This window comes from Furipterus horrens, unplaced genomic scaffold, assembly GCF_987537825.1.
Source record: "Furipterus horrens unplaced genomic scaffold, mFurHor1.1.pri manual_scaffold_1, whole genome shotgun sequence".
Classification (NCBI taxonomy): domain Eukaryota; kingdom Metazoa; phylum Chordata; class Mammalia; order Chiroptera; family Furipteridae; genus Furipterus; species Furipterus horrens.
This window is the reverse complement of record NW_028327171.1, coordinates 35,435,501-35,459,313: the sequence shown is the minus strand read 5'-3', so window position 1 is coordinate 35,459,313 and position 23,813 is coordinate 35,435,501. Positions and strand designations below refer to the sequence as shown.

Genomic DNA, 23,813 nt, shown 5'->3' with positions numbered 1-23,813 from the left:
CACAACATTAACTACATCATTATTTAATACTTCATGGTCTCTTTAGTGGATATATGTAATATGCAACAACACAGTAGAAGTTGTTTGCCTTGTACCTCAGCAAGCATATACTATAATGTAAATTTTAAAGTAACATATATTTTAAAGTTATGTAATGTTTACAAATAACAGTTAGTTAAATAAGCAAACATGGGTATTTTTTCAAATGATTATTTATGAAATAAGGAGCAGTTCAGGGAGAGAAAGATGACGAGGAGACTGCTGCTGGTGGACGCCCAGGAGTGGGCGAAGGCAAGTGGCAATGAGCTGGCAGAGAGCAAGTGAAATGGCAAATGCCTGCTGTCACCTAATTCAAGTACAAGGATCTTAAGGATAGTCATCTGTTTTTGGCACCTGAGTCTAGAAATGGATGCCTATGAACCATTATCCAAAATGATAGATAACCATGGACTCCCAAATAAAATAAAAGTTGCAAGAACAACCACTTTATCTGCATAATTCCAAGTTTCCTAAAAATCCAGCTACGGGTACTTATAGTTCCTCTTCCTTCTCTTCCTTTGAACTGAATGAACATCTGGTTGTACAAGTTTCTGGGTCCTAAGTTTTTTTACCCTCCACTTCACTAAATCTAGCCTTCCTCACAAGATTTAGGATTTCTGCTTTGCATTAATCACTTCCTCAAAGTGCTGGAAGTCAGCAACAATTGTGGGACTGGTTTCTCCCATACTCCATTCACTGTTTGTTATGATACATTCAAAGCCCTGTTGATAAATTTGAAGATCTTCTGAATGTCAAAACTCTTCCATAAATCCTTAATCGAAGCAGTGTAGCTGGCATTCTCAGATCATATATCAAAATATAAGTGCCACATACTGCATCACCATCTATAAACAATATGCTTAGAAGGCTGCAGTGACTCCTAAGTTCAAAGGCTACCATACTGACATAATGCTGGGAGGCAAAAATTATCTCTGTAATTGTCAAAAGTAGAAGGACATCTGGGAGAACTGTCTTATCAAAAAAAGCCTTGGTTGCAAGTTTCCCATCCTGTGTACTCTCTGATGAATAGTTAGCTCCTCCTGTAATCACTGAGCATTGCCTTTCTCACCCAGTCTTTATGAGTTGAATATCATGAACGGGCAATTCACTATTCAGTGGTCCTGAAAAGGCTCTCGTGTTTTTGAAGGGATGCGCTAGGAGAAGTCTTAGCTGAACATCACATTCATGTTAAAGTAGTGTTAGCCGATTTTATATGTTTTATGTTCCAGCACTTCTGTCTCCTTTCCTGAAATGAGCATACAGGATAGCATTCGTTTCCAAAATAGCCCAATTTCATCAACGTTAAAAATTTACTTTGTGGTTCAATCACCTTCGTCAATAGTTTTTTGCAATTCATGGGCTCATCTACTTTCTTTGCAGGCTTTTCAGCCTTCTTAGAAGATATTTTCTTATAATAATATAGGGAATGTGATGAGATAATGCACATCGTGTTTGAACTGTGCAAGCACAAGATTCAATACCATCAAGCGAAGAGCTGAGTGTCTACTGCTGCACGCTCTGTATTTTCTCCCCTGAATCAGTGCACAAATCAAATCGTTTTGTTGCTGTGACAATGTGAATTTGTTATAATAAGTTTTCTTTTCCGGTACTGAGTTTTGGAGGAAAATTTGTAAGTAATTTAAACAAAGATTTGGATAGTGAGATTCAGATGGCAAAGATTATCCATTGTAATATTAAAAGAATATAAAAGGATATAAACCAAGGTTAATAGGAACTATCCCTGAAAGGTAGATAGAGTAATTTTAATAAATTTCCTTTTTGCTCATCATGGCTTCTTGAAAATGACTATGTATCAATTGTATAGTTCAAATGGGGAAAATGGATAAATCAAGAAGAATGAAACAGCATCTACATGGACTAGCAGAGCGCTTCACACCCGAACCACATTGTTTTAGTACTCAAAGCAGAAAAGCACTTTAGCAATATTTCCCATCCACTTATATGGCAGAACGTTATTTAAAATGTAAGAAGATATTAAAATGGGACTTTTTTTTTATTATTCAGTTCAGCAGAGGCCACCAGGAAGCTGAGAGACAAACACGGATGCCAAAGGAGATTTGCTGAGGTGGTGTCAGAAAACTGGTTTTTCAACCTTTAGCTCAATACCATGTCAAAGGTACAAAAAGGTTTTGTAGGACGGGCAGCACTGTGAATCTTCCTTCCTCCTCCATTGAGAGATAAAAACATGTTTTCTCTTTACCTCAAGCTTAGAGAAAAGGGCTTTAATGAGAACATTCACAGAGCTTGCTATGTCTTTCCTGGAATGTGGAGAGCTCGGGGAACTGGTGCCTGCCACACCCTGAGGAATCTATCCCGAGCTGGCCGCAGGGGGCGCTAGCTATACTTGCACCAACAGCGTGGGCACGGGGCTCTGTAAAGTAAGATGCTTCCTGACCCAGGCCTCCTCTTTTCCCCAAATCAGAGGAATCTGGGAGAGCTCAGTCATGGGGGTAGGAAAGGAGGGTAAGGAAGGAGAGAAAATGTCAAGACCTGGAAAGACGCAAGATGCATACTTCCAACCCAACTTGTAGGAAAAGTTCAATTTCAAGTGAATTCTTATCATTTTAGCCGACTGAACATAATAGAGACTAGGAAGAAGACTATTCTAGTGACTGAATGTGAAACAATTTGCTTTCTGAGACCGATACAAAAAGTTCAAGTTACTGGATCAAATTTCACTAAAGGAGTAGGGGAAATTAACAAGCATGAAATGGATACTGACTGTGGAGTGGGAAAGAGAGAACAAAAGTGCTCATCATTGCGCCCTACAGTATTCTGTTTGTTCATATTACAACTCCCATGTGTATCATATTGCTGTAGTTACTAGAACATCATGCACTAAAACATACCTTCTCCATCAGAGCCCATAGGAGGTTAAGTTGCCCCAGCCTTTATTCCGGCAATAGCTCTCTTCCACAGCAAACTGTTCTTATTTTACAAGCTCTGTGAATCAAGAGGCTGGTCCTGCTGGAGGTTGGACTGGTTTTTGCTCAGTTGTTAGAACATTCAGAATAAAATGTGTGATACAGTTTTAACAAGTACACCAGACACTCTGCAGGCACTTGCACTGAGTACCAACCTCAGCCCTAACTTCATTTTTCCATCCCTATTCTTTTTGCCACTGTTTTCTTTTTGGGTAGTATGTTTTTATGTAAAACACCTCAAATCCTTTCTGTAATATGGCAGTACAATAAATATATCACAAATGTCTATAGACCTGGCTTTAAATAACTTGCACTAAAATTAATGTGAAACATAATTGAACTTTGTTCTAATAATTATGAAGATGCTTTGGGGTCTTGTATTGCCTTAAGGATATCAATGTGAGTATCAATTATTATTGTGCTATAAGTGTGCTTGATCTGATAAGGACTCTAATTAATGATGGATCTAATAAAGCATTCTCTGTGTTACTAGCCTAAGGTAGGTGGAAGGTGGAGAATAATATTCTGAAATCTTCTTCATTAATTTTCAGGTATTTCTAAATCTTATTTCTATTCATCCATATCTAAAGCCTTAATTTTAAGGGAACAAATGTTTTTTTATGTGATAATGCTATTTATATGCATTTCATATTTTATACACACACACATTACTTTGACTATGATGTTTAGAGTATGGACCAAATTAGGATTTCTAGCTCCAAATGTAGCTTAAACACAAAGGATTACTCAATAAAGAATCTAATAAGAAAACATGAAGAAGTAATGTGATAAAAGTGGGCAGAAGGGAAAATTAACTGGAGGAGAGTTTTTAACACATTTCTAAAAAGATGGACAGAGGATGAAAGCCTGTTGAGGAAGCAGGGACCTAGAATTCACAGAAGGACAAAAAGCAGCAAAAAAAAGACTTGATATCAGAAGCTCCAAATAACTCCAAATTCTAGGTCAGAGGTAAGGAGGAAGGTAGGAAGATGGGGGGGAGCTGAGGAGAGATTACTTAGGGTTGTGGTTGTAGGAGGCAGGTGAGAGAAAGAAAGCAAACAAGAGCACAGGAACTTTACAAGAAAGTCTTGTCCTCAAAACCATGGAAACTAAAATGTGGTATGATTCTAAGCAATTGAAGGAGGGCTTACTGAAAAGAAATGGAAATCCACTTGAACTAGCAATAGGACCATTTGGCTTTGACTGGCACCAAGGTTGAAACATTGAATTTATAATCCTCACACATTGCTTGTCTCTACAATGGACAGTATTCACTTAGTCATGATCATGTAAACGCTGTGTATTAAATGTTGAACCTTTGAATTAACCTGTAAGCCAAACCTGGAAAACTTAAAAATGTTACCTAACAATGTGTATGTCATTAACTTTGACAATACAAAAAAAAATTTTTTTTTTCAGTGCATGTTCTCCACCTGCACCACCAGCCCCGTGTCTTCCACGAGGCCCTCCGCCCGGGTCACCTTTCACACTGCAGCCCCAGACACTGTGCAGGAGCACGAGCCCAACATCAGCACCATCTTCCCCAGGCCCCATGGTCCGGACTTGGAAGGGCTGCCGTTTCACTCCTGGGTCCTGGGAACAAATAGAAAATAGGGCTTCCTCGGGGGGGTGGGGGGGGTTAGGGAGAAGAGCCACAGAGTGGAAAAGGGAAAGGATGGTAATTTCACTCCAGAAAGTGAACCTATGTGTGGGGAGTGAAAAGGGTAAATGAGCTATTAGATGCGGCGAAAGGGGGCGGCGGGGTAGTAGATACATGGTGAACGTGGAAAGGCGAAGTGGAGGGAAGGCGAAGGATGCTGACAGCCTCCTCTACGGGGAAACAGTAGAGCATAATAACTACCATCCCAGCTCTACTGCTTACTAACTAGTAACCTTGTGCAAGTTACGTAACTGCTCTGTGCCTCAGTGTCCATGTCTGAAAAATAGGGATAAGTAATCTCTTTCATAGGTCCAATATAAGAAAAAAATGAGTTAATATATACAAAGTGTTTAGAACAGTTTCTGGAATACAGTAAGCACCCAATAAATGTTTAATATTATCTAACATCATTGGGAGTTATGCTATATTGTCTCAGTAAAATAATAAATATAACAAAAATAACGACTTTTAAATTGGAAGAAGAGGAGCAAAGAAATTGTAGCTTAAGTAGATAAATACATACTTTTCACCTCCCAGAAGTTCAGCAAATAACTAACGCCTAAAGTGGACAGTTGAAGAAATCACAGTATTTTGCATTATTTAAAGTTAAGGAGGTAACCATTAGTAACATTAAAACTAAAAATAGTGATAAGCTTTTATTATTTTTTAATCAAGTAAAGAATTATGCAATTATTCACTTAAAAAATTAAGTGATAATAAATTTGGCACAAATTAATTCTATGAAGGCTGAAAGCACAAAAGCTAAACAAATCAAGATGAATCTATTCTTTTGCAAATGAACTCAGCCTAGAAGATTTATTTAGAAGTGAAAAATAATCTCAGCCAACAATATTTTCCCAAGTCTTTGCCATACTTTCCAGGGTTATAGCACTGCTGGGCAGGGAGAACTCCAATCCTGGGGAGGTACAATATGAGGGCCTTAAGTCACAATTTTGAACTCTACCAAAGTTATCCTGATCCATAGCCCGTTTCATCCAGGCTCATGTGGCTGCTTCGCTAGTTCCAGTGTGCGGTGCAATGCAGCTGGAGGGCGGGAACACCTTCTTGCAGGCAAGTGATCTGCAAAGTGCTGTCTCCATCAGCACCGACAAGCCTGCTCTTTGGACCATTCTAGCATGTCAGAGCTGACACTGGTTTATCTCCTTACCTAACAAACACTTCTTCATGCAACGCTTAAAATCTACATACTTCCTGAGGCACACCTGACAGGAACATGTTAGATCAACACCTTCTGAGAGGAACTAAAACCCCAAAGGTATTTAGACATAGTACATGGCATGTGGTTATTCTTTTTCTCAGTGATATACTTGCTTCAGTTTCCCCAATCCAGTTTTCGCATAGCTATTAGAACAACCCCAACAGTTTTTGAGTATCTATTATCTGTCAGATTCTGTGCTAGAAATTGACAATCTAGTTTAACAGATACATTAGACCAAAGAAACAAAAGTAACGGAATATAATGAGTTCTATGATAAAGGTAAAATAGGATGCTGCTGGCACGTGAGAGGGGAAGTAACCCAGCCTGAGAAGAGTAGTTAAGCAAAAAAAGGAAGGGCATTCTAGGAGGGGATACAGCATAGACAAGGAGCCAGAATAAGAGGGGGGCGTGTTCTGAAAAGGGCTTACATGGGGAAGTGGTATTCAGTAAGTGATGGCTCTAGGAAGGTAGGGACAGATCTTTAAGGGAGGGCCTTTATGATATGCTAAGGAGCATATATTCTTCTGGAAATCTCTTGAGAAACATGTTAAGTAGGAAAATAATATGATTTTGTCTTAGGAAGATTACTTCTGCTTTAAAGGATGGATTGTGGAAGGATAGGAATGCCCCAAATCCTTTTAATGAAGCCACTGCTGAAGTATGTCCTACATTCTTCTCACTCCTGTACCAGGGACTTGAGGCTTTGGGGTGCCAAAATCACTGGGAATTCATGCAAGGCAGCCTTAATGACCATAGGACCACCCTTGAACAACAGAACATGGAAACTGAGGTGGCTTCCCCCTTTCACATAAGAGATGGAAATTTTCCACAGGCCTGTGCAATAGACGTGTGTGGTGGTGGCAAACATAATAAAGGAAACCGTGTTACCTTTTTGCCTTCTTCTGTTTCTGCATTCCTCCGCCCCAGGATAAACTACCCAAATAAACCTGAACATAAACCTTTGTTCTAGATTCTACTTTTGTGGAACCAGGCTAAGGCTAAATATTAGCACATAAGTCCAAGAGAAAATCATGCGTGCCGGAAGTAAAGCAAGGCAATGGGAATGGAGATGAGGAAATGAATTCATTCATAAGATCTTATGGGCATGGGATCAATAAACAGCCAGGTTATGAGGAATGAGGAAGACAAAGACAAACCTAGGCCTAGGATAATTCCCAGGTGTCTGGCTTAGGTGATGCCAATCATAGAAAGCTATTTTAGAGAAATAGTATTGGAGGAGTGAATGAAAGAGAAGACACTTCAGATTTGAACATACAAAGTGTGAGGTGATTTTAAATCATCAAGGTGATGTTTTATAGATACAGGCAGTTTTATAGGTAGATACAGAGATATGGATATAGAAATGGAAATATAGATATACATACATGCATAAAATAGTATAGTATGAGAATGTAAAATACAAAGACGTGAGGACCAAAGATGGACATTTGAGGAAGATCTAAATGTAAGGGGTAGGCAAAGAGTCTCTATTTGATATATCCAAAGAAATACAATGAGATGTACTCAATAGGCTGGAGGAATAAGTACTGACACAGAATCCAAAGGAGAAAAAAGTCTTTTGAGAACAGTACAATGTATTAAAAAAAAAAAAAAAAGTACCTTGAAATAAAATTAACCAAGGAGGTAAAAGATATGTACACTGAAAACTATAAGACTTAATGAAAGGAACTGAAGAAGACAGTCTTCCAGTCCAACATGATGGTGCAGAAAGAGCCTGAACTTACCTCCTTCCACAAACACACTGAATCTACACCTATAGAAAGAGCAATTGCCCCTGAAGAAGTGAGGGCAGAGTGAAGAGCTTCTGCACAAGGAACAAAAGAGAAAACAGAAATGGGTAGGAGACACAAAGTGGATAGAATAAAAAACAAACTTTAAAATAATAAAGGCCATTTGTGACAAACCCACAGCTCACCATATCCAATAGTGAAAAGCTGCAAGCTTTTTGTCTTCTAAGATCAGAAACAAGAAAAGGATGCCCACTCTCACCACTCTCATTCCACACGGTACTGGAAATACTAGCCACAGCAAGCAGTCAAGAAAAGGAAGTAAGAGATATACAAATTGGAAAGAAAGAAGTAAAACTGTCACTATTTGCAGATGACATGATATTTAATACAGAAAACTCTAAATATTCCACCAAAAACTATTAGAACCAATAAATAAGTTCAGTAAAGTTGAATACAAAATCAATATTCAGAAATCTGTTGTATTAATAACAAACTATCAAAGAGAAATTTAAAGAAAAAATCCTATTAACAATTGCATCAAAAATAATAAAATACCTATGAATAAATTGAACCAAGGAGATAAAAGACATTCTCTAAAACTAAGACATTCATGTAAGAGACTGAAGAAGGCATGAATAAGTGAAAGAATATTCCATGCTCACAGATTGGAAGAATATCGTTAAAATGTCCATACTCAAAGCAATCATCAGATTCAATGCAATCCCTATCTAATTACATTTTTCACAGAGCTAGAATACTCCTAAAATTCATATGGATCCACAAAAAACACCAAAGAGCCATAGTAATCTTGAAAAAAAAATTGGAGGTATGCTCCCTGATTTCTATACTACGAAGCTATAGTAATCAAAACAGTAAAGTACTGGCATAAAAACAGACATATCGGTCAATAGGACAAAACAGAAGGCCCAGAATCAAACACATGCTTATGTGACCAACTTATGACAAAGGAGGCAAGAATATACAACAGGAAAAGAATGTTCTCTACAATAAATGGTGCTGAGAAAACTGGACTAAAACATGCAATAAAATGAAACTAAAACACTTTCTTACACCATATACAAAAGTAAACTCAAAAATTAATTAAAAACTTAAATGTAAGACCTGAAACCACAAAAGGCCCAAAAGAACAGACTGAATTCTTTGGTATTGGCCTTAGCAATATATTTCTACATGTCTCCTCAGGCAAAGGCAACAAAAGCAAAAAAAGAAAAAAGAAAAAAAAGGAACAATGTCAAACTAAAGTTTCTGCACAGCCAAAGGAACCAACAAAATGAAATGCAATCTCCTGAATTGGAGAAGATATTATATCCAATAAGGAGTTAATATCCAAAACATAAAGAACTCATACAACTCAACATAAAAAAAAAAAAAAAACTCCAATTAAAAAATGAGTAAATGATCTAAACAAACATTTCTCCAAAGACATACACATTAACAACACATACATGAAAAAATGCTAAACACTAATCATCCGGGAACTGCAAATCAAAACCACAATGAGCTATTACCTGACACCTGCCAAAATGGCTATTATCAAAAAGTCAAATGAGTGTTGGCAAGAAGTAGAGAAAAGGAAACTCTTATGCATTGTTGGTGGGAATGTAAATAGGTCGCAGTCCCTAGGAAAGAGTATGAAGGTTCCTCAAGAAATTAAAATAGAAAGACCATATGATCAAGTAATTCCAATTCTGGGTATTTACCCAAAGAAAATGAAAGCACTAACTTGAAGATATATGCACTCCCTTTTCAATGCAACATTATTTACAATAGCCAAGACATGAAAACAACCTGTGTTTAACAATGGAATGAATGCATAAAGAAAATGTGCCTTGCATTCTAGAGATAAACTCAGGTTAGTAGTAATGCATAATCTTTTTTATACAATGCAAACTTACTTTGCTTAGATCATTAGCAACTTTAGAATATTTCCATGATAGTCTTGAATAAGATTAACTATCTTTTTCCTTTCCTATGCTGTCTTTGTTTTGATATCAAGGTCATGTTAAACTAATTAAAAAATAGAATATGTTCTCTCTTCAATCTGCTTCTTGAATTTAGAAAGATATCCATAATATAATATGCCCAGATGCAGATCATACCTAACATTTATTTGCTCTATCTCCCTCAACATTGAGATGTTTATCAATGTTATTGGCTTCTCAAAGAACTCAATAAAACAATAAATTACTATGAAGTGAACAACTGTATAAATAACACACAGGCTAAGTAACCGAATGCTGTCAGCAGCACCTAAGTTACCATGTGCCCTTCCCTCATTTTCACCCACGGAGGTTATACAATACTATGGTTTTTAGGAAAATAATTTTCTTGTTTTTCTTTATAAACTTTTGCTGGATAACTCTGCAACACTCACTATACAATAGAGTGTCACTTTACCAAGTTTTAAATTTTATCTAAGCGAAATCATAGTGTTTATTCTTCTATACTTGCTTCCTCACATTCAATAATTGTCCAGGTCATTGCGCATTCATTGGAGTTCACTTGGTGCATGACCAGAACACAGTATATTAATCTATTCGAATGTTAATATAAATTTCTGATTTTTTTCAGTTTCAGGCTCTAATGTGTAATAGTTATATACATTATTTTACATGGATCATGGTATTTACATGCTTACATGTTCTCTGGAATAAATATCTAAGGTTGGAATTGTAGGGTTTAAAGGCATGTATATATCTTAAACTTCATTGGTTAATGACTAAGTGTTTTATAAATGGTTACACAATTTACACTCCTACAAGCAGTGGAGGGATCATTCTGGTTCCCACCTGTGCTAAGACAATAATGGTGCATATGCAATTAATGGTATCTTGTACTTTCTGCATTATGTATGCGAACATTCCTTTTTTTAAATAGTTCATTTTTATTGTAGTTTTTTCCATTACAATTTATCCTCCTTATACCCTCTTCCACCTCCACCCACCCCCGCACCCCCAGCACCAAATCCTCTTCCAGTTCTATCAGCCTGCTCTCTATCAGTCTGTCTCTGATTTTGCTTATTAGCTTAGTTTGTTCATTAGATTCCTCATATGCGTGAAATCAGATGGTACTTGTCTTTCTCTGACTGGCTTATTTTACTTAGCATAATGTTCTACAGGTCCATCCATGCTGTCACAAAGGGCAAAATTTTCTTCTTTTTTACATTCATACAATGGGATACTAGTCAGCTGTTAAAAAGAAGAAAATGTATGAGACATTTCTTAGTAAGTTTATTAGCCATTTGCATTTTCTCACTTGTGAAATACCTGTTTTCCAATAGGAATGTTTGATTTTTCTGATTTTTTAGCTCTTTTTGTACTCTTGATATGAGTTCTTGTCAGTTACATGTGTCATGAACACATATTCTGTGACTTCCACTCTTACTGATGTCTTTTAAAAACTAGTAGTTAATTTAAATGTAGATTTATCCATCTTTCCCACTATAATGATCTTAAACTTGTTAACATATTTAAGCAATCTTTTCCAACCCAACAGATTAAGATACTCTCCTATATTATCTAGTAAAATCTTTATAAGTTTTACTTTCAGGTTTAGGTCTGTTATTCCCTTGGAACTTATTTTTGTATAGTGTAGAGAAATTAGTTTCCTTTCTCTTCTTTTTTATAAAATAAAGATATCCACTGTTCTCAGAACCATTTGTTAAATAGACTATCTTTTCCCATTGTTTTAAGTGTTAGTTTTATCTGTTTGTGTGCAGTCAATTGTGATCCATTATACCCGTCTTGATGTCTACAGCTTTATAATTAACCTTGTTTCTCATAGAGGAAATCTTTGTACTTCTTCAACTGATTGGTTATTTTTAACCCTTTGTATGTCCATATTAATTCTGGGAATAATTTATCATGTTACACACACACACACACACACACACATACACACAAAACCACCTGTCAGTATTTTGATTGGCTTTGTTTGACTCTATAGTTCAATTTGGGCAAAACTGCTATTTTTCAGTATTTAAGTATCCAATCCATGATTTAAGTACTTCAATAATTTCTATGCTATTGTAACAGGTAACGTAAAAAAAAAAAAAGGATTTTCAACCTGTTTGTGGCCAGTATCAGGAAATACAATTGATATTTGTATACTGATTTTTGTATCAGGCTATAATGACTTATCTATGTACATCCAATAATGTTTCCAATGTCATGCCTATTGTAATTTCCTCTCCCTTGAAACCCCACACTTTTGGAGAGAATCACAGCTCCTTCCTAACAAAATGATAAAAACAGTATAATTTCTAACAGAAAAATGCATATGTAAACACAATTTTATATAACTACCATAGAATTCACTATCTCCATTCTGCAAAATTGATTCCAAGTTAAAAAATTCTATCCTACACATAATAATGCTGAAAAATATTAATGGAGGAAGAAAGAAGCAAATAAGTATGCAAGCAAATACACAACAGAGCAGAGGTTGATGAAGGTACTCATATTGGTCTATGAAAATTTGTCTAAAGAAACTTTAAAACATAAAACATAAAATAACCTCAGGTTTTAAGTATTTATTTACCAAGTTCTTACTAATACAACTGCTTTTAAAATATAGTAATGAAGGGTAATTTACAATTTAAAAGTGGCAAATATGTGGTACAGAAAAGAACCTATACAGTCAGTTAAAATATTAAAAATGATAACTGAGTATTGTTAAATGACTAATGTTTGTAGTGCTCCCTAAACAGGTAGGAAATAAAAATGCATTTATTCATAAGAACTTGATTATTTTGTATTACTGACTATAAAAAAAAAACTATTGAAAAAAATAACATCAAGTCTTGAAAAATATTTTACAGCAGCAAATAAATGTATTTCAATTTTACATTTAATTATGGGACTGAAATATAAAGTTGACCATACACACATCTATGTATTTTACAGCAGATTAGTAAAACTGATGCTAATTTTAGAGTTATTTTATAAAGAGTACAAACAATCTTTACCACAATTTCCACATGGTCATTCTTCAAAATAAATCCCATATACCATCAAACTAAATCAAGACTTATTAGTAAGTAAATGACCATAAATATGTATCTCTGAAACAGCTACAAGTATACACTAATATCATGTTTGTGCAAAATATACATTTTTTAAATCTGTCTTTACCTCAATTTGCAAAAATATTTTGAAACAATCTCCTTTAACTGTTATTAAGGGCAAATCTTCTCATCCACAAACTAGGACTTAAAACACTTGAGAATAAAATAAACTGCAAAAGGAGCAATTAAGTAAGTACTTCAAACAGCACACGTGAAACAAGACCCCACTATTTAATCAGATATTTATGCAGGTTTTTATCTAGTTAAGTACTGTGATATCACTTAATTTCTGTACAAATTGAGATACACAAGTATGGATTTCCAAAATTCATTCATGGACACTATACAATGAAATTCACAGTAGTATCTGGCATAGACCAATAAAATGTATTTACGGTATGCATCAGGTTGCAAAGCTACCCATATCATGAATAATAAGATACTGGTCTTCAAATGAAGGATTTGAGCAAAGAGAAAAATTACATCAAAATCAATACAATTTTTTAATAAATTACTTTGAAAAATGAAAGAGGTTAACCTATCTCTTTCAAGAAAATCAAATGGCATAGTGTAGTGTTACCTATCTTCTTTCCAACTTTCACCAAGTGCTAATGACAAGTACCATTTAAGTCAGTTTCTTATTTGCATATGAGGTGTTAAGTGTCTATAAATTAAGATTTTTAAAGCTTCATATCAAGTGAGTTGTAGATCTACTTAAAGTATGACTTCTCCTTTCAAAGAAGGAAGGAAGGCTGACAAGGGAGGGTGATGGGATACCCTGTAAAGACAAAACAAATATTTTATATTAAAACATTTTCTTTCAAAAAATTATAAGAGTCTACATATCATTTTTACATTTTACGAAATACCATAACAATTAATTAAAAGACATCTGAAAATACGAAACTCTTTAAATAAATAAAAGGATTTAAAATTGGAGGGGGGAAAAAAACATAATTAAAAGTCAGTGTTCTGAAAACCAAAAACAAATGGATACACTAGTGAACTACATATCATCTCACTGGAATAGATATTGGCTTACTGCTGGTAGTGGCATTTAACGTCTATGAGATATTAATGATTTAGTATTTCAGATTATTAAAAAGTTATAAATTAGTAAACAAGTTTTGAGGTAAAAAGACAAACCCTAGTGGTTTCTTAACTTAATCATAAAGCAGAATTAAGAGAAGAAATTACTTCATGAGGGATAATTTTCTAAAATTAAGTCATACACTCCTAAGGAGGTTTTATATTTGCAACCCACATGTATCTATTTTTTTGTGTATAATTTTGGCCCATGAAAAAATTTAGCAAAACAGCAGCACTTCTGATAATAGAAATTATTAAGTTACTAAGCTGTCTAAATTTGTTGTTTGAGGTCAAAGCTAAATAGCATCAGAATTTTTAACAATAACAAAGAAACATACACAAGAATACCAAAAACCCAACCGTGGGTATAAAGTAAAATGAACTACAAAGAAAGTTACTGTTTTATTTTAGCATATATAAAAGGCTAAGTGTAACCAAAAACTTAGATCCAACAAGGTTCTCACCTACGAGGTAGTAAAATGAAGTGTTTAAAGAGCTGTGTTGATAAAGTATTACCATTCAAGTGGTAACAAAGCAATGATTTAAGTAGGAAGTATAAAAGTTTACATTTTCCTCAAGTAAATTTTTTATGCTTTGCTATATTAAAAGCATTAATTTAATAAAAATGCCATAAATCTAAGCTTAAGAATCAGATTTGGAATATGAATCCACTTTACATGGCAATTATTACTATTGCTTAAAATGACCACTTTCATAAATAAGAAAATTTTTAGTAGTATTGATTTTTTTCTGGACGCAAGCATAAATTACCTTGCAAAGTTATTTTTATGTGCCAATATGCAAAGAAACTCTATTAAGCCTAGTTGTTGTGAATTCAAAGCAGTTATAAAGTCGTGAATTCAAAAGTCCCCACCCACCTAAAAAGTAATTCAGTGGAGAAAGAATACTTTCTTTTATCACAAATACAAATTCTGAACAGCAAATAAGCACACATTAAGCTTCACGAGGCTTGTTTCTATTACCGGTTGCCATATCTCCTAATTCTTCACAAATACCAAAGATGATTTGGATAGAACTTTTATTTAAATTTGAAAAACCAATATTTCCTTTCAGTGTCTCTGACAAACTAGCTCGTGAAGCAGAATGGCGTATAGATGGAAACCAGGAGTTTTGAGAGCGCCTACCAGCAGAGTTTGAGCACTGAGCATAAACATGCTTAGTAAATCCAATTTTATTGCTTGTGGAAACTGAATGGATAATCTGTTAGAACAGAAATAAGCAATGGAGAAGAGGACATAAATGTCTAAAAGATATTTTAGGTACTTCTTATTTATACTGTCTACATAAAAGTGACAAAATCATATATTATACAAATTAATTTTCTAAAAAGTTTCTATAAAACCCAATTACCTTCATTTGAAAAGCAATGTTTATAACAGTTACTATAGATGAGGAAATAAAGAAAGGATGGTTCTTTGGCCTTCAGAAAGCTTATAATCTGGTTTTAATATAGAATGCTTACTGTATTTTGTCAATTTTAATACATTTTTCACTGATCAAATTTCTTTGCATATATTTATATTATCAGCTAAGTACAACCTTAATCAAATTATCTATATAAATATGCTCATTTCAGCTGTAACTCTTCGATGTACTAACTAAAGACTTAACAGTCAGAACATGGAGGCAGCTAGAATGCACACCTGGACTTCTGGTATATGCTAATCAACCTGGCCCTGGACTTAGTGGTTCTCAAAGGATATACTGATGGACTGAAACTGTTCCCAGGGGAAATGGTAATGGACCTAGCCTGATACGTTAATTAACCTGGTATTTGGGGGGTGGGGGGCAATGAGATGTAAATGACCTACTGAACATGTTGATAAGCAAACTCCCCCTGACCCAAATGTGTGGTTGACAAGTATAAAACGTGCTTGCAGAAGTCCGGATGGGACTCCTACAGACCCATGAGGAGGACTGGGAGTCCCTGTTCCCCATTTCCTGTTCCCGGGTCCCTGTTCCCCTTGCTCCTACAGGCCCTTGAGTTGGTCCCGGAGCTGCCTCTCCCCTCCTCCTTCACCTCTTTTTCACTCAATAAACCCATTGCCTAATCCCACAGTGGTCTCCCGGTAATTTCTCAGAGCAAGACTGCCCTGACATTAACTAGCTTTAAAAAAAATAGGCTACGAAACATGATGTGCCTTGTCTAAATTTTATATAATACCAGGTAAACACTTACAAAACACTAGAGCAGCCAGAGCAGCGACTAACCATCATGACCTGCCCAGTGAGGAACTTAGCATTTACACATAGCACCCCTTTTTTGTCTACAAGATCCAATGTGGAGCGTTCAGGAAGGGCATTACTGGTGCAGGAAATGCCTGTGCAAAAGCCGCTAGGTGGAGTGAGCTTAGCACTTTTTAAGGAGAGTAAGAAAGCCAGCGTGGCTGGAAATGGGTGGGAGGAGAGGACATGAGTGGAAGGAAACTGGAGGGAGGCCGGGGCTGGGGGCACAGAGCATGCTGCCATGGAGGAGCCTGACAGTCTCAGAGTGGAGGGAGCTTAATGAGGGTCTACCTGGGAACAACAGGGGTTCTCTCTGGCAGCCATGAGGAGTGTGAACGGGAGGCTGAAAGAGGATGGGGGAAGGGGAGCAAACCCCCCCCCCACACACACACTGGAGTGCACACTATGTGCCAGGGGCTGTTCAAAGCACTTTGCATAAATTAACTTATTTAAACCTTACAACTGCTTTAGATTCATTTTATAGACAGCGATATGGACAATTCCCAACAGCCATACAGTTAGGAAATAGAAGAGTTGGATTGAACACAGGAGTTCTAGAGTTCATGCTTTTGCCATTATTCAAACTGCCTCACTACATAATTACATCGTGTAGGTGTATGTGTGTTTAGTCCTTACATTAACACCAGAAGGTAACTACTACTAATCTCTTTTCCCTCATCAGCAAAAATGGTAAGAGAATAAGAAACTTGCTAAAGGACATATAACTGACAGTCACTTGTAGGTTAGGTTAATAATTTTACAAAAATACATCACTCATATACTTAGTGACAGTAATAAATGTTAGAAATGTCCTTAATATTAATTTTCTAATAATGTTGACATCATTGGAAATTTGGATTTTTCGAAAACATTTAAAAATATACACATAAATTTGGAACCCATATCATCCTTAGACATCCAAGTGTCAGAGATTATATTCTACTCATCACAGAAATCATAAAAGGAATAAAACTCAGTCTGTTATACAGGCATGGGCAAAAGTCGTTTTACAGTTGTTCATATGGAAAATAATACCATAATTAATAATAATATAAGAATAAACTGTCTTGTGAACTCACAACTGTAAACATACTTTTGCACACCCCTATAATTATTGGAACCAATATGTATAAACAGAACCATTGCTATATATGTTAGTAAAGTGATAGGCCATATTGAAACATGTTTTTTTCCTTAGAAATTTTAGGACATATCTCAATCCAAATAAAATTTCTTATCATATTAACTGTATTTAAAGTATGGCTTTATCTCCAATTCATTAAGTGAGGTTTGCTCAATTACGTTTACCCCCAAAAAGATGTTAGGAGTTAAGAGATATATTAAAAAATGATGGAGATATTAGATTCCCATCTTTAAAAGTTAGCAAATTTCATACTTACTCCATAAAAATGAATAAGTCATTTAGCCCATTAAATCAAAGTCACTTACTGCTAATGATGATGTGCTAGACAGACGACTCAGTACATGCTTGTCATTGCTATGAGGACTTCTTCCCTCTGCTGAACTTTGGGATGTCATAAGAGTCCTTCGAAGGGCTCTTTTTGGAGTTTTGGAAAAAGAGAATGCTCTTGTAACCTAGGTTTTAAAAAAGTTACAATAAAGCCTATATAAATTTAACATAACATATAAGAACAATTATACATAAACAAAGCCAAATAACACCAAAAGTTTTTGTACAAATAGTACATAATAGAATTAGAATCTCTTCAAATAAAGTACTGAGAAAACTAGAACACTAAGTCCTCACTCTGCATAGTGGCCATAAACAGGGTCTGTGATTTCACAGGAAAGGACACATAACGAAACCAAATTTACTGCAGGCTAATTGATATAAACAAGAGTTAAGTTTCTACACCAGCTCATCAACATTATAATCAAATGATGTTGAACATCATTTAAAAAACTGCTGTATACTTGCATTCATAGAGTGCTAGTCAGATGGGTCAAAGAAAGTGCAAGCATAAACCTGGCATGGAAGAGAAGAAATGGGATTGTTTTTTCCAGATTCCGCTAAAATTTAGTTGTGATCTTTAATCCAAAGCCATTTGAACCTCGATTTCTTTAATGAAAAAGTGAAGGAGTTCATTTGACTCATCATTTAACCTGTTAACTACTATATATCATACATGTTATTTGCTGGGAAATACAAAGATTATTAAATAAAGTACAAGGCTTCCCCTCAAAAGCAAAAACAACAAAAACTTGTAAATCGAGCAGTACACTTAGGCTGCAAATTTAACCTGGACAATTAAAATTCTAGTTCTACTTTTAAAAAGCCCTATTGTCAACATTCTTACACAGTCCTCAACAACCCTGGTAAGGTAGGGAAGTTATCTTCATCATTACAAGACTGACACATACTATGGTCAAGAATAGATCCCAGGTCTTCTGTCTTTATCACCTGCCCTTTGCTGAACAGTATCTGATGCCATATTTAAGATGAATGCACACATATCTATATCTAAAGCACCATCCGTACATTCCTACTGAGTAGAGTTCATGGAAGTATCACTATAACATGAATAGGAAGGACAACAAGCTGTTATAATTACTGTGCCAAAGAATTCACTAAACTAGAACTATCATCTCTGTGGGCCACGTCTATCCCAAAACCAACTTCGTTTTAGACTATTTTTACCCTGGTGCAATATTATTTGAATATACTCTGAAAAACACTTTTTGGAGATATGTTTAAAAATAATGCCACCAGGGCTCACCTTTTTTGAAGTCTTTTTTATTGCTCTAGACGCTCTACTCAATGTACTATCCATATCTTTTGTATTTACTTCTAAGGTTTCTGGATCAGCAGTGTAAATAAGATTTTCCTGTTAAAAAATAAACATGTTTGTTATTTTAAGATAAAATTTAAAAAATACACAACTGTTTCTAAAAATCAAACCTTTAAGTACCTATCTACATATGAAGTATATGTAAATGAAGCTATTCAATACTTTTGACGTGCTTGACATAATTTCTATTCTAAAATGTACTAACTTAAGTAGTGGAAAATAAACACTCAGTTAATAAAAAATTCATTACAAGGACAACAGATACCAAATCAACTGGAAAAGGAACTTAATATAAAATCTTACTAACAAACCTAAAACTAACAAGTTAGAAAATTAGCATAATTTATATGCTTAAAAATAACATCTGTGACAAAACCAATATCACAAACACTTTTCTTGAGAAAAATCTCAAATTTAAACTTACACTTTCTCCTACTTTTTTTTTCCCTTTCATGCTCAATTAACATATAGAGGAATTCTATGTGATCCAGAGTTCCTAAAAGTGGCAATACATGGAAATCAGGAGGTATGCAACGCCCTTTCAATTATGTGCAAAATTCTGTGTGTACATAAGTGCAAAGGATATTTTTCTGAGGTGGTTTAAATCTTATATCACATTGTGAAAAGAGTCAAAGATTTCATAGAGGCCAACAACCACTAAACACAATTAACCTTAAATGAAACAAATAAAGTAAGTAATTTAAATATTACTTGCTCAGATTATGCTTGGTCTTTTAGAAGAAAGCAAATTACACCAATGTTTTTGTATATTCCTATAACCAATTTTCACTTTAAGTTTATAAATCTAGGCCATCAACTGGCAAGTTACGTCACTACTCTAACACTGTAAGACTGAGTATCCTCCAGCACTATCATTCTACTTCTAGAGAGAATTTTATACAATTGTGTGAATGCTGGTTTTTCTGAAAATTTTCTCATCTGCAAAATCTACAATACCTGGCATACCTAACCCATTGTAATCATAAGGCTAAAAGAAAATAATGCACAGTAGTTCTTTGAAATGAAATGTTAATCTCCTTTATAAGCACAAGATGTTGAATATTATACTTGACAATTACAAGTGTTTGCTTTGGCTCTTTACCACTAACATCCACATAGACAGCCTTAGGTTTGCACCCTCCCTGCTCTAGACCCTCTCTTTTCCACTCAGTTGTTTATCTAATTCCACTCAGGTAAGAGTACTTATAATTATCAATATTTTTAAGTACAATGTTACAATTTTTTGTTTTGTTTTTTTAAATCACATCATTATGAGAAATTTGGGAGAAAAATTTTAAATAAAATCATCCACAAACTCTAATACTCATTTACTATTTATATTTTGGTATAACCCTGAGAGATATTTTCCTCCATGCATGAAATATTTCAACAAAACTGAAGTCATACTATTCAGTTTTGTATCTTATATTTTTCATTAGCTGTGTATTTTGGTTTTTTTCCCACCCATGTCTTTAAATTCTCAAAAGAATTATTCTTAATAAACAGTTTATAAAAGTCTCTTCTGATTATACTAGAATTTTATCATTTAACTATTTTTGAACACTTAAAGTGTTTATACTTCCTTGTTAAGAAATAAATTATTATAATAGTATGAGAAAGAATAAAGTAACACGAAAATCTAACCAAGAAAATGAAAGACTTACACACTGTAAACAACAAAGTGTTGTTGCTGAAAGAAATTAAAGGAGACACAAATAAATGGAAAAACATCCTGTGTTAATGAACTGAAAAATTTAATATTGTTAAGAGGTCAATACCAACCAAAGCAATCTACACATTCAATAAAATCTCTATGATTTTTTTTTTCAGAAAAGGAAAAAATTATTCTAAAATTCATATGGAATCTCAAGTGACCCCAAATAGCCAAATAATCTTTTTCCAAAAAAAGATAAAATAAAGTTGAAAGTCTCAAACTTCCTGATTTCAAAACCTACTACAAAACTACTATAATCAAAACAATAAGGTACTGATATAAGATATAAAATAGAGTGGAATAAGTTAGAGTAGAGAGCCCAAAAACAATGGAAAAGAATAGAGAACCCATAAATAAACCCTCACATAAGTCAAGTGGTTTGATGAGGGTGTCAAAACTATTCTAAAGGAAAAGGACAGTTTTTTCAACATCTAGATAGTCACAGGCAAAAAACAATAAAGTTGGGCCTTTACCTTACACCATATACAAAAATTAAGTCAAAATGGATTAAATATCAGAGCTAAAATTATAAAAATTCTTAAAAGAAAACACAGGGGAAAAGTTTCAAGGCAATGGACCCGGCAGTCATTTCTCGGTTGATACCAGAGGCAGAGACAAAAGAAAAATAGATAAATTGGACTTGATGAAAATTTTAAAATTTTGTAAATAAGACTTTATCAAAGAGTAAGATGGCAACTCACAGAATGGGAAAAAGTGTTTACTAATCATATATCTGATAAAGGATCAATATCCATAATATATATTCCTAAAACGCAACAACAAAAAAGTAAACATTCAATATTCACCCCCCTACATTTTCTTATAGGTTTTTGAAATGGCTTCACTTTTCATTTTTAATTCTCACATCTACCTTTAGGAATTATAAATGTTAGGAGATACAACTAATTTTCTATAAGTATTTAACAAAATACCTTAGTACCATGTGTCAACAATCTTATTAAATTGTAAAGGTTCTACATTTATCATACAATAGTCTTATTTCAAGGACATCTATCCTTCCCATTGATCCATCTATAAATTTTTGAATCAGTGTTCTGATCATTGTAACTTTAAAAATATAATTTAATATCTCATAAAGGAAGTACCATTTTCTAAATTTTGGGTGTTTTTTTTAAATCATTCTGTCAAATTCCAAATATTTCCTGTAAGATTTTATAAGAAAATCAATGAATCAACATCTTTATGACTAGTCAGTATTCTCACTGAGAAACATTATAAGTTTCTTCATAAAGTATTGTAGTTTTCTTAAAACAGACTTCTTTTGTTTCTTATAAGGCTATTCCTAGATTTATACTAAAATTTCCTAAATTTATACCAAATCTTACTGGAAAGGTGCTTGGGGTGGGAGGGATATTTATTTCCTACACTTTCTAGTTGGTTACTGCTGACAAAGATGAAAATTATTTGTATGCATTTATATTTATTTGGCTACTAGTTTTCAATTGGTTCCTGCCAATTACCTAGACAATCACGTAAAAAGGAGCCCTGGCTGGTGTGGCTCAGTGGACAGAGTGCTGGCCTGCGAAGGAGGTTGCCGGTTTGATTCCCAGTCAGAGCACATGCCAGGGTGCAGGCCGGGTCCCCAGGTGGGGGCTAGTAAGAGACAAACAATTTGTGTGTCCCTTCCACATTGGTGTTTCTCTCTCTTTCTTTCTCCCTCCCTTCCCATCTCTCTAAAAAGAAGTAAATAAATAAAAAATCTTTAAAGAAAAAAGTAACATCTCTTGCCAATCCATGGGAAACAATGCAGCCAGGACTGCGATTCCAGCTCTGCCTAACCCCAAGTCTCTCTGCATTACCTTCATGTTTTGCATTAACTTTTCCTACATCTCACAGGGGATGGGATCACATTCCCTACACTACTATACATACGGCACCATCAGCTAAGCACAGCTTCAACTTCAGTTTTATATACTTAATTTTGTTTCCATTTCATTCTACTTTCGATTTTAATTTTATTTCAATTTGGATTTCATCTAATCAGTAAATATATACTGAAAATCTACTATTTGATAGAAATTGTTTATGTTCCCAGACAGAGACAAAAATTATTTTTTAAGTTTTGACATAGAATCATTTTCCTCTATTATGTCATATTTTCAAACTACACGGTAATTACTTTATCAATGCTCAAGCTGAATTGGTCAACTTATGGCATTTTTTTTTTTAAAACTGAGAGCTGAAAAACCCAAAAGCATTGTGAGGAAAAAATTGGAGGCAGTAAGATATTTAATGAAAACGATGGGTCACAATTAACATCCATATATCACCTATATAGATTCACCTATATAGAAAACAACTCAGCTACACTCTAATTTATGATAGTATCTAGTATCATTGTGTCCCCTCCCTTAGCCTGTGCCTCAGTGATTTCCTCAAACTCTGTAATCATGTTAATAGCTTAGTTTCTGATTTGGTCAAGTTAAAGTGGTTCCAATAATAGACATTTATATTAACAACTTACAATGTATAGCTAATCATCAGCAGAATAATTGTGATTTTAAATAAAAATCATATTAACTCCATTATAAATATTATTGGCTCAGAAGCACAACTTTTCTTATATATGTTCTTTCTTCAGTCAATTATTCCTCATGTAGTTAGAAATTCTGGTTCTACAATATTGAATATTGAATGAATATTGTTACTAACAAGTAGCCAGTGGTGATTTCAACAAGATGTAGAGATGAATTAGATTTTTTAAAGAAATATAAATAATTAGTGGTGAAAGTACTGAATTGTAGTCTAAGATATGTAATTGTCAAGTTACTTCTAAACTATTCAAAGTGGAGGAGGGGAGTGTAAGATTGCTTAAGTTTGTTAATAGGCTTACACTTTTGATATCAGAGGCTGGAAATTTGTAATGGCTTCAGCAAAGCTACCATCTGACCTCAGGTGATATATGAGCTTTAGAGTACAGACAATGCAATTAAAGGTTACATGTTGGCAAGAGACCAAAAATACATACCTAAGTATTCTGAGAAAATAATTTTCAACAGATTAAAACTATAACCTTTAAATCTGAAATGACAAAATATGCAACATCATATCCATGAGAAAAACTATTGAGAGGGTTTAACCAAGAATAAGGATACCCAGAATCTAATGTTAGTTTTATGCTCTTGGCCTTAGTTTCACATGAAAAATAATGATATTAGATTAAATGTTCTTTCAGCCTGAAAATTTTAATTCTTAAGTCATTTACAAATGGGCAGGACAAATGAAATATGTC

The 23,813-nt window shown here is 34.4% G+C and overlaps 1 protein-coding gene across 1 annotated transcript in view; it reads right to left on the bottom strand.

Annotated features, from left to right (window-relative positions):
• Nucleotides 1-12,151: 12,151 nt before the first annotated feature.
• ECT2 (epithelial cell transforming 2) overlaps nt 12,152-23,813 on the bottom strand; it is a 52,042-nt gene continuing 40,380 nt past the window's right edge. The window contains exons 23-25 of the mRNA XM_090274010.1: nt 18,775-18,882; nt 17,486-17,632; nt 12,152-13,478 (exon numbers count right to left, since the gene is read on the bottom strand). Coding sequence (XP_090130136.1) covers nt 13,389-13,478; nt 17,486-17,632; nt 18,775-18,882 — 345 coding nt within the window. The 3' untranslated portion in view covers nt 12,152-13,388. The remainder of the gene's footprint in view (nt 13,479-17,485; nt 17,633-18,774; nt 18,883-23,813) is intronic.